Raw genomic sequence first — 12,081 nt, forward strand, 5'->3', positions numbered from 1 at the left:
GTCGATAAGGTGACATTCCAATGGGGGTCTTAAACGCAGTTCGGTAAGCCCATAAGGCATCAGTAAGCCTAGACGACCAGTCTTTCCGATTAGGATTAACTGTTTTCTCTAATATACGTTTTATCTCCCTATTGGAAAATTCTACCTAACCACTAGTCTGTGGATGATACGGGGTAGCTACCTTATGTGTAATACCATATTTCTTCATCAAAAGCCTAAAAGGTCCATTACAAAAGTGCGACCCTCCATCAATAATTATAGCTCGCGGTGTACCAAAACGTGTAAGTATATTATTTTTCAAGAACTCAATGACAACCCTATGGTCATTGGTTTTACACGCAGCCGCCTCAATCCACTTAGAGACATAGTCTACAGCGACAAGGATGTATAAGTTACCAAAAGAATTAGGAAACATACCCATAAAGTCAATACCCCACACATCAAAGACTTCCACAACTAAAATAGGGTTCAAGGGCATCATGTTCCTACGGGAAATGGTTCCTAATTTCTGGCAACGTTCACAAGTCACACAGTAACTGTGGGAGTCTTTAAACAACGAAAGCCAATAGAATCCACACTGCAATATCTTAGCAGCAGTTTTCCTAGCACTAAAGTGACCCCCACAAGCATGATCATGACAAAAGGAAATAATATTGGACTGGTCACTCTCAGGTATACATCTCCTAATAATCTGGTCTGGACAATACTTAAACAAATAAGGATCATCCCAGAAGAAGTGCTTAACCTCAGCTAAAAACCTAGAACGATCTTGTTTACCCCAATGTTGGGGCATTCGACCATTAACAAGATAGTTCACTATATTCGCATACCAAGGTAATTGGGTAACAAAGAACAATTGTTCATCAGGAAAGCTATCCCTTACAGGAAGGGAATCATCAGGGGAACTAACAACTAGCCTAGACAAGTGGTCTGCTACAACATTTTCGACACCCTTTTTGTCTCTAATGTCTGGAGAAAACTATTGCAACAAAAGGATCCACCTAATCAATCTAGGTTTTGTATCCTTCTTAGACAAAAGATATTTCAAAGCAGCATGATCAGTATATATGATGATCTTAGAACCTAAGCGATAGGGTCTAAACTTGTCTAAGGCAAACACAATGGCTAACAGTTCCTTCTCAGTAGTGGTATAGTTCAACTGGGTATCATTCAGAGTTTTGCTAGCATAGTAAATCACATGAAGTAATTTGTTTTCTCGCTGACCTAGCACTACACCAATGGCATAATCTGAAGCATCACACATGATCTCAAAGGGTAGGTTCCAGTTGGGTGCCTGGACTATGGAGGCGGTAGTGAGTAAATTCTTAAGCTTCTCAAAAGCCTCTAAACAAGCATCATCAAAGACAAACTTAACATCTTTTGCAAGCAAATTGCAAAGAGGTCTAGAAATTAAGCTAAAATCCTTAATGCATCGACGATAAAAACCTGCATGCCCTAAGAATGACCTAATATCTTTTACGGTTTTTGGGACCTGTAAAGTTTTAATAAGGTCAACTTTGGCTTTATCTACCTCTATACCCTTAGAAGATACGATATGCCCTAAAACAATTCCTGAACGAACCATGAAGTGACATTTCTCCCAATTAAGCACTAAATTCTTTTCCTTACACCTAGCCAACACTAGTGACAAATGATGCAAGCACTCATCGAAAGACGAACCAAACACTGAAAAATCATCCATAAAGACCTTTAAGAACCGTTCTACCATGTCAAAAAATATGCTCATCATGCAACGCTGAAAAGTCGCAGGGGCATTACAAAGCCCAAAAGGCATGCGTCTATATGCAGAGGTACCAAAGGGACAGGTAAAAGTGGTTTTTTCCTGGTCTTCTGGGGCAATAACGATCTGATTATATCCAGAATAGCCATCTAAAAAGCAGTAGTGACTATGTCCAGCTAATCTCTCTAGCATCTGGTCGATGAAGGGAAGGGGAAAGTGGTCCTTCCTAGTGACCTTGTTCAATTTCCTATAGTCAATACAAACACGCCAACCCGTGGTCACTCGGGTCGGGATTAACTCATTGTTATCATTCTAGACTACAGTAATACCGGATTTCTTGGGAACAACCTGAACGGGGTTGACCCACTTACTGTCTGAAATGGGGTAGATAATGTCTGCATCTAACAACTTAAGGACCTCGTTTCGAACTACCTCTTTCATATTAGGGTTTAGTCGACGTTTCATCTCCCTAGAAGGTTTGGTATCACTCTCTAAATAGATATGATGCATACAAACAGTGGGACTTATACCCTTAATGTCAGCTACGGTCCACCCTAAAGCTTCCTTGTTGTTTTGAAGGACGGTTACTAGCCTACTTTCCTGGTCACTATCCAAGACGGAAGAAATAATCACAGGTAAAGTCTCAGACGGGCCTAAAATTTCAGGGAATCTGGCAATGGTTTTAGGTCCAACTTAGGAGGCTCTTCTAACGAAGGAACTAGGGTAGACTCAGAAACTGGTAGTGGTTCGACTTTAGGTTTCCATCCATTACTAGTATCTAACAAAGGGGTTGAATCTAACAAAGAATTCACCTCATTAATCACATTATCATCATCAAAATAAATCCCAAAGTGAGCTAGGGATTTCTCTAATGGATCTTCTAACAAAGTGTTTGGTAATGACTCCTCGACTAATGTTCCTATCATGTTCACCTTTTCTATGTTCGAGTCATCTAGTTCATAGGGTAGCTTACTAATATTAAAAATGTTCAGCTCAATAGTCATATTACCAAAAGACAATTTCATAATACCATTTCGACAGTTAATGATCGTATTGGATGTAGCTAAAAACGGGCGACCTAAAATTACCGGTATCTGGTTCTCTGGGTCAGGGACAGGTTGGGTATCTAGGATAACAAAATCCACTGGATAAATAAACTTGTCAACCTCTATGAGAACATCCTCGATCACACCACGAGGAATTTTAACGGACCTATCAGCTAACTGAAGTGTCATCTGGGTAGGTTTCATCTCACCAAGTCCTAGCTTAAGGTACACATGATATGGTAGTAAGTTCACACTAGCTCCTAAGTCAAGCAACGCTTTCTCAACACGGTATTTACCTATTGTGCAAGAAATGGTAGGGGACCCTGGGTCTTTATACTTAGGAGTAGTGGTATTCTGAATAATAGAACTCACGTGACTAGATAGAAAGGCTTTCTTCTGGACATTAAGCTTTCGCTTTCGCATACACATATCCTTGAGAAACTTGGCATAAGAGGGAATCTGCTTAATTTCATCTAGTAGTGGAAGGTTGATAGTTACCTGCTTAAAAACCTCCAAATATATCATTAAAATTGGACTCCCTCTTAGTTGGAACTAGCATCTGTGGGAATGGGGCTCTAGGGACAAAGCCGGGCTCAATATGACCCTCATTGGTATCTTTAGAGACTCTATCAGTCTCCTCAATTTCTGGTTCAGAAGGGTGAACTGCAGCATGGAAACCTTGTTGTCTATCTTTCTACCACTCCTAAGGGTTTTAATAGCATTCACATGATCAGATGGTCTTTCACCTATTTCATTAATTCCTCTAGGGTTGGGTTGAGTCTGACTAGGAAAATTACCTGTTTCTCTTAAAGACTCATTTATCTGACTAACCTGGGTTTTCAACTCGGAAATAACCTGAGAGTTAGCCTGACCTATTCTCTTATTTTCTTCTAAACCTTGAGCAACAGATTGCTGAAACTGCACAGTGTTACGAGTTGGCAAAGCAAGAGACTCTTCTAAACTCATAATCTTCTTATCCGAAGGGTTCTGAAACTGTGCCGGAGCTGAAGGATTCTTAGTATAGCCAAAACCTGTGGGAACCTGAGCATTATTAGACTGACCTTGATTCTGGCCCTTGGACCAAGAAAAGTTTGGATGGTTTCTCCAGCCAGGGTTATAGGTTTCTGAATATGGGTCAAACTTCTGTCGGTTATCAAACCTAGTGTTGTTATAAAGAGCATTGGATTGCTCTTCAATAGCATGGCCTTCCCAAAAAGTCTCATTTCTTCCACTACTACCACTACAATGACCGAATTCTAAGGCTTCTAACCTTTTGGCTATAGCTGCTATTTTGGCACCTGACTCATGAGATCCTTCTACCCTATTAACATTTCCTCTACTTAGAAGAATTGTTTTTTGGGGTTCCCTACTAGTTTCCCATTGTTGGGTCTTACCGGCGATTTCATTCAAAAATGTCATCGCTTCATCAACAGTTTTATTCTCAAACCCACCTGTGCATAAGGACTCAACCATGGTTGTTGTTGAATAATCTAAACCCTCGTAGAGGATCTGAACTAACCTAACCTTCTCCAAACCATGATGAGGACATTGAGATATCAAATCATTGAACCTTTCTAAGTACCTATATAAAGATTCTCCCCCTTGTTGGGCAAAAGTACATATTTGTGTCCTCATAGACGATGTTTTATGCCTTGGGAATAACTTATGTATAAAGGCAGAAGTAAGTTGGTCATAGGTTTCAATTGACTCAGAGTCCAAACTATACAGCCAAGATTTGGCTTTATCTTTTAAGGAAAAGGGGAATAACCTAAGTTTCAACGCATCATCACTTAGGTTTTTAATTTTCAGAGTACTACAAACTTCCTCAAATTCCCTAACATGAAAATAGGGGTTCTCATTCTCCTTCCCTAAAAACATTGGGAGCATCTGTAAAGTCCCAGGTTTCAGTTCATAATTTGCCTCGGTTTCAGCTAACTTGATACAAGACGGACGAGAGGTCCTAGTTGGGTTTAGCAAAGCTTTCAAAGTTGCCATTTCTGGCACTACAAAAGGACTAGGAGTACTAGGGGTACTTTCCTCACGAAGAGACAGATTCTCAAAACTGAAGTTTCCAAAAACGGGGCTCTCAAAAGAAGAGTCTTCGAGCTCCCCGCCTTCACAAGAAGAACTACTAGGTATGTCACTAATCAAACGACCTAGAGTGTTTCTTTTCCAAGCCCGTTTAAAAACTTCGGGAATACACTAGAAAAAAAAAATCAAAAATAAAAAGCCCTAAAAACGAAGGGATGTTTTATGCAAACAAAAACAAGGCTGACTCCACCACAGCAAACCTACTGATTTCTAGCAAACAAAAAGCATGATGGCTCCACTTAGATTGTTTCTAGACCAGCTTCTAATCCTTCGAACGAGAATTCGTTAAAATTTAAGAAAACCCTCTGGAATCAATCCTAGTTAAAGTAAGTTGAATAGAGGCGAGGGAAGCTCGGTGGAGCTTTGATACCCAAGGCCTCACCGGTATTACAAGGCGGCGCAGTCACGCATTCAACTTAAAGTAACCGTCAACAACTTCGAAGTATGCTTAAAAGAGTAACCAATATCTTTCGAATGACTTTCCTGTTAAGCTCGTTACCCTATCGGTCTCGTTCTAGTCAAAATTTTAGGCTTAGGTTCGTGTTTGGTGTCGTTTTCCTAACGCGGGCAAGAAGAGAACGGTGATGAAATCCGAACCCTTATCTTGTATGGCCAGTCCTTGCCCTTTACTAGGAAATTAAAGCAGCCGTTTTCAAGTCCTCAACATATATGCATACGAAGGAAGACAGTAACTCGCTGACAGGGGATTCGCGAGTGTTTCGACAAACTTACCTCCCGTACCAGACGGGGGATGAACCTTTGTAGTCGACTCGGGCCACGACTCCTATGTCATGTACGAACCCGAGGGGCCGAGGTGATATCGTAATCACCGTCCTTCTCTGCAAACAGTTTATATATAAACCACCCTTCCGTAGGGTTTAAAAAATAATGTCCCAAAATTTAAAGTCCAAAGTCCAAAAATATAAAGTGAAAAAGAAAAAGAAAGTCTAAAAAAAAAATCTAAAAAAATAAAAATGTGTCTCTCTTTTTTTTCTCTCTCTTTTTTTATAAAAAAAAAATATTCTTCTTTCGCTCCTTTCGCTTTGTCTTTTACTCCAGTCTTTAAGTATTCACTAAAAGCTTTGGCAAAATTTTCTTTCGCTCCAAATTCCAAAATCTGAAAGAAAAAGACAGAAACCCAAAAACGTAAAGAAGAACAAATAAAAATAAAAACCTAAAAAAAAATCTAAAAACTCTAGCCTAAAGACAAGTCTGCGTCGGCGGCGCCAAAAATTTGATGTATTTTCAAAGTTGTTGTAGTAAAAAGGTTCGTTGAGACTTGTGAAGGAAGATAATTTGAGACTTAATTTTAAATAAAAATATAGGAAACTTAAATAAAAGTGATATGAAAAATATGGAGAAGACTGGGGCTATGGATTCCACTAATTATCAATATCAAAGTGATTTTATATTCTCTAATTATAATTATGCAAATCCTTCATTCAAATTGATTCTAAATATTACAAAAGTTGATTTTTTTAGAAATAACAATTGTAAATCGAAAGTATGGGACATCAAAACCCTAGGCTAGCATGCTCCATCAATTGAAATAACAACTGTTTAACAAAAACCCTTTCTTTTTTATTTATTTATCAAGGCAAATAATCATATAATAATTTCATAAATTAAATAAAATAGAGATTACCACATTTTATTGGCGAAATAGCTTCCTCCGTCGCCCCAGAGGATGGGTTTAGCTCATCATTGTATAAACTTGATGAAAGTATTGATTCATGCTCAAAATTTGTTTACAAAGATGAAATGGAGAGAAAATAATGAAAAATCGGGTATTTGCAACGTTTATAATTGTTGCAAAACACTGTTACAAATAACGATAAAAGAGAACTGTTGTTGTTGTCTCTCTGCGACCCTCACGTGTCTGTCGTTGTCATTGTTGATAAACGACTGTCTTCGTCACTGTTCTTCGTGTTCTTCAGTTTTGCAGCAACGGAAATGGTATTCTCTGCAACTCGATTTTTCGGCTCTGTGATGCTCTCCAACTCTCCCAAACTCCCCCTCTCCCTTCCTCGAAACCTCAACAACATATTTATATCCAACAGGTGAAGAAAATCCTCCGTAATAACTCAAAATTATCTTCATATATCCGGCAGTGAAGAAAATATTTTCTGGAATATTTTCTTTCGATTCTTGATTCCTTCACGCGTATGTGGATGTCAACTTCTCCTTTTCTTACCTCGTACACGCTTCCAACAGTTGTTAGAGTCTTCCCAGCATGCGCAAACTCTCTCCAACTCATGCAAATCCCGTGAATATCTCCTCTCTTTGCACACACACCTCTGTTTTCTTCCCAACGATTATCCAGCCAAACTGGATCAATTCCAACGACCCTACCACGCCTGTTAAGCTAAATAAAGTCTTCCCATGAAGTTTCAGCCATTGAATCACATTATAACCCCTCCAAATCACGAACTGAAAATCTGTGAATATTTTCCCTCCAAAATTTATATTTGAATTTGAAAAAGATGGGTGTTGCGGACAAAAATGGGTGATGTGGACAAAAATGGGCTATATATAGCCGTGGGTGACAGTTAGCAAAAATGGGGGTCCGTATAGCAAATGTCCTCCGGGGTGCTCCGAGCAACTTTTCGAGCCGAATTTTCTAAGAATATTTATTTTCCAAAAATACCTAAAAATACATAAAAAAACAATATTAGTACAAAAATCGAGTTCCAACAATATAGACATTGAGGACAATTTAGACACAAAAATGTGTCTATCAAATCGCTTAGGTTTTGGTCGTCCGAGGGGGACCCTACTTCGGGTGTTTCGGAGTTTTGCGTATTTGTAGGCGCTCTATCGGTTAGTTGCTATAAGCGGTATACGTTCCCCCCATCTGGTCTTGAGAAATGCTGGAACCTGGGCTGTTCTTCGTGTTTCCTCTTTTTCTCCACTGAGAACGTCATTCTGGACGGGATAAAGACTGACTTGGTCGACTTTTTCTTCTCTTCTTCACTCCATTTTGGTAGCGGTGTAAGTTTCACATCAGGGGTTTCGTCCGACTCCTCTACCAAGTCGTAAAAAACATCATCTGCCATGTAAGCTTCTTCTGGGTCAAAGGGGTGGCTCGTGGCTGGTATTCGAAATTGTCTCCCCCCTATATTAGTCTTGACAAACTGATGGTACGTTGACGCTGCCACTTTATGATGGAGTAACCACCCTCGTCCTAGCAATACGTGGAACGTTGTGTCATTTTCTAGCACATAGAAAGGTGTAAGACCATGAATGGGACCAATTTTCATAACCAAGTGGACAATCCCGATAGCCGTCTAAGTATGTCCCCCAAATCCTTTCACCGTCGTGGTTCGCATTTTGATCGCTGACTGTTGTACTCCAAGAAGGTCCAGCGTGTATGTAGAGATTAAATTTAGAGATGCACCCTCATCCACGAAGGACCTCTTCAAAGGAATCTTATTCATATACGTGGTCAAATACAGGGGCCTGAGGTGCTTTCCCGGGTAGCAGATATCCTCGTCTGTGAATACGATGGCTTCTTTTGGGAAGGAATCGTATGGCTTTCCCGCGGCAATTGCTGGTATGGCTTTGGCCGCCTCCCTACTTTGATCTTCGCTAAAGCCTAGAGAGTCGAAAAATTGTTGAGCTAATATTGTACCCGCGAATTTGCTAGCCACGCCATCCGTGTTTGTAAACGCACGGATCCTCCGCTGCAATCTCGCCTACTTCATCCTTCTCTTCCCGCGGTTTCCATTCGTCTCCACTGGGATCGTGGGAGAGCATCATAACTTGATTTTGAGTTACCTTTCCACCCTCGGAGTCTCCCATTTCAATTTCGCCTACTTTCTGGAACATTCTCCCTAGGTTGTAGCAGTCGACCGTGGGGTGCTGTACTCTGCGATGGAAATGACAGTACCTGGCATCGCTTTTGTGGATATCGCTGGGGTATGCTCTTGTTGGAGGCAACTGAATTTCTTTGTTTTCCACCCATTGTTCTAGGAGTCTGACAATCTGCTCTTTGCTACAAGGTAATGGAGGAGGGAGCAGCTGATCCCTGTACGAATGATTCGTTTGCGCCCCCCAGCCTTCTTGCTTGTTATTTGCGCGAGTGTTTCTTGGCGTAGTTGAGACAGTGTTTACTGCGTTGTGCCATATGTAATCCGAATTGCTCTCTTCAACGCAATCAACGATTCTTGCTGCAGCTTCTTCTATCTCGACGAAGGCTGGGAACTGAAAGTTTACCAAGATTTTCTTGAAACATGGTATCATTCCGCGCACGCAGATCTCCACTAGTGAATCTTCTTTAATGTCCTCGTGGCAGTTCAGTGCGAAGTGGCAAAACCGAGTGATATACTTTCCTACGTCTTTCTCTAGTCGCTGGTTACATTTCCTCAAGCCGATGGTCGTGACTTTCCTTTTTGCAGAGTAAGACTTTCTGAGGAAGAGTGTGGACAGGTCCACCCATGAGATGATGCTTCCCTGCTTTAGGTTGTCATACCAAGTGAAGGTTGTCTTAGTCAACGATTTTAGGAACTCCCTTAGATACAACTTCCCATCAGTGGCTCGGTCGTTCATAGAAGCAATAAGTCGGCTAAGATGCTCTCGCGCATTCCCTTGTCCATCATACACTTTGAATTTTGGTGAAGTATAATCCTCTGGATATTGATAATCCACGACTTCAGAGGTGTACGGTCTTGACATGAAGTCGTAATTTACCACTTTGTAGTTCATTTCGAAAAACTTGGTCATCGCCTCCTGTGTCATCACACCGTGATCCTCTCATTTGTTCTCCCCGTTCTCCAAGGCTCCCTTGACGTTTTGCTCATTGCTGGCCTCTTACAGCAATCTTCTCAACTATTTTTCTCTACGGATGTGCTCCTACAACTCTTTCTGCATTTCCTTCAAGGTGGGTTGCGCGAGTGACGTGCTTCCGCCTTCTAGTTGCTTATCCTTTTCTTGCGTCGTTTCAGGTCTTCTCGCTTGCGTGATTAGGTTTGCTACTATCCCTATCCGCTCCCCTTCTAGGTTAGGAGGCGGGTTATTCAACTGACCGTCGGTCGCGTCCGGGTTGGTACCACTCGGATGCATCTTGATGAACTAGGCACGAGCCTCCAGGTGTGGTCGCCAAACGTTAATCCCGAAATTCTCGTTAGGTCCTACCCGTCCTAGTGCACCAAGATGATCTCATTTTTTTTTAGAATAGTATGAGAGAGAGTTGTGTTTCCATTGTACTTTGTCCTCCCTTATATAGACTTTCCAAAAGCCCCTTCTTTTTATGACATCTTGCTATGTGTCCTAAACCTCCTTAATTACTATTAATGCCATCCCTTATCTAATATAATCTTCTTCTTTCTTGTTAATTCCTTCACTTTCCCTTCCATCTTATGGATACTTCATTGGTGGACTTGGGCCTTAGTCCCCAAGTACCCATGTTTTGTGTGTGGCCTTTCCCCTCTTTGGGCCACCCCATCCTAGTTAAGGGAAACTATTTTTCATGTATCAACAATATGCGTACCCGTTTACATACTTGAGTGGATAATGTTCTAAAATCGGTTTGTTCATGAACTAATACATTTATATAATAAGGAATGCAATCTTTTTCAAACCGTGTCTATAATGTTCATGGCTATAATTTTTTGCAAAATCGATTTTGCTTCAATTGTATCTTGTATACTTTTATGAGAATATAAACAATTGAACAACTCTAGAATTAGTTTCGTTTGAGTCATTTGAACTAGTTACGGTTAAGATGAATGAGTTTGATATGAAAGTGTTCATATGGATAACTTCGGTTAACTATTGTTGAGCCAACAAAGGTGTACACGTTTAGTTCCGGTTACTCATATCTAAATGAAGTCACTTTTCAATTGTGTGTAACAAGCTAAGTTCGATATAACGGATGAAAGATATTAGCTCGAGTCTAATCAGGTTCATCTAACGGTGAATATTGAATGCTTTGTTACCAAGGTAACATTGATTGCAAACCCTAATTTGAAGACTATATAAAGGAGAACTCTAGCAACTGGGAAACCTAATCCCCACACCTCTTGTGTGATACTAGTTGCGACTAGAGTTGATTCTCCTTTAACCTTAGGTTTTTCCAAAACCCTGTAGGTTAACGACTTGAAGACTTTATTGGGATTGTGAAGCCAGACCCAACTATTTTCTCTGTAGTTGCGTATTCTGATCTAGTTGTTTTCTATTGTGATTGAGTACTATCTTCTCTAAGATTTGCTCAAGATTTAATATCCGCTAGGCAAGATAAAAAGTAGTCACAAATATCTTCGTCTCATCGTTTATGATTCCACAATATCTTGTTTCGCTACCATACGATTGAGATTATTGTGAGGTGATTGATATTTTAGGATGTTCTTCGGGAATATTGTTATAGTTTTGAAAGTGGTAGTAAAAGTTCGTTGCTCGGACTTGTAAAGATTTAAAAATAAAAATATATACACAATATTTGTCACAATGGGCGAGAGGTATTGGGACTAGGATTCCGCCGATTTCATTTCTTAAGGTTCAAATAATAATTCTTTTATCAATAATAGCTCAAAAAATATATTAAATATATCGACTCTAATTTATTGCCAAGATTGATTCTCAAAACATTGATTGTAAGTCCTAAGCATGATGTATCAAAACACCTAAGCCAAGCATACATCATCAAATTAAATAACAACCAATTAATTCAAATCATATTTTAATTTTAAATTAATGCAAAAGTCATAAAAAAGAATTAAATGAAATTACCCCAAGTATGAAGTTTGGCCTCCTCCGTCGTCCCAGTGTTGGGTTTTAGCTCATCATAGTAAAAATGCTCTCAAAATAATTATTTATTGCTCAAAAAGTGGTTAACAAATGATGAAAAGGTGTAAAACAATTGAACAGAAAAATCGCAACAGAAATAACTGTTGCAAAGGCGCTGTTCAGCTGTTACAAGAAGAACGATAAATTGTAACTGCTGTTGTACGACGAACGACGACCCTCGGGCGTGCGTCTTAGACACTGTTGAAGAACGACGGTCTTTGGCTGTCTGTTCTTCGTGTTCTTCATCTTCATCAATGGCAGCAGCAGCAACAGAGAGAAATCATGGTTCTCGATTCTGCAGCGTTCCTTCTCTCCTCCCAACTCTCGACATCCTTCTACTCTACCCCAGAAGTCTTTTTATACTCAACAGGTAGACGAAATCCTTTGCAATAACTCCCAAAAATCTTCCATTACTCGGAC

At 40.0% G+C, this 12,081-nt stretch overlaps 1 protein-coding gene across 1 annotated transcript; it reads right to left on the minus strand.

Annotated features, from left to right (window-relative positions):
• Window positions 1–8,520: 8,520 nt before the first annotated feature.
• LOC113324753 lies at window positions 8,521–9,615 on the minus strand. The gene has a single exon (XM_026573043.1). It carries the CDS (start codon window positions 9,613–9,615, stop codon window positions 8,521–8,523), a length of 1,095 nt encoding a protein of 364 aa, XP_026428828.1.
• Between the last annotated feature and the right edge of the window lie 2,466 nt (window positions 9,616–12,081).

The sequence above is a fragment of the Papaver somniferum genome, chromosome 11, assembly GCF_003573695.1.
Source record: "Papaver somniferum cultivar HN1 chromosome 11, ASM357369v1, whole genome shotgun sequence".
NCBI classification, from domain to species: domain Eukaryota; kingdom Viridiplantae; phylum Streptophyta; class Magnoliopsida; order Ranunculales; family Papaveraceae; genus Papaver; species Papaver somniferum.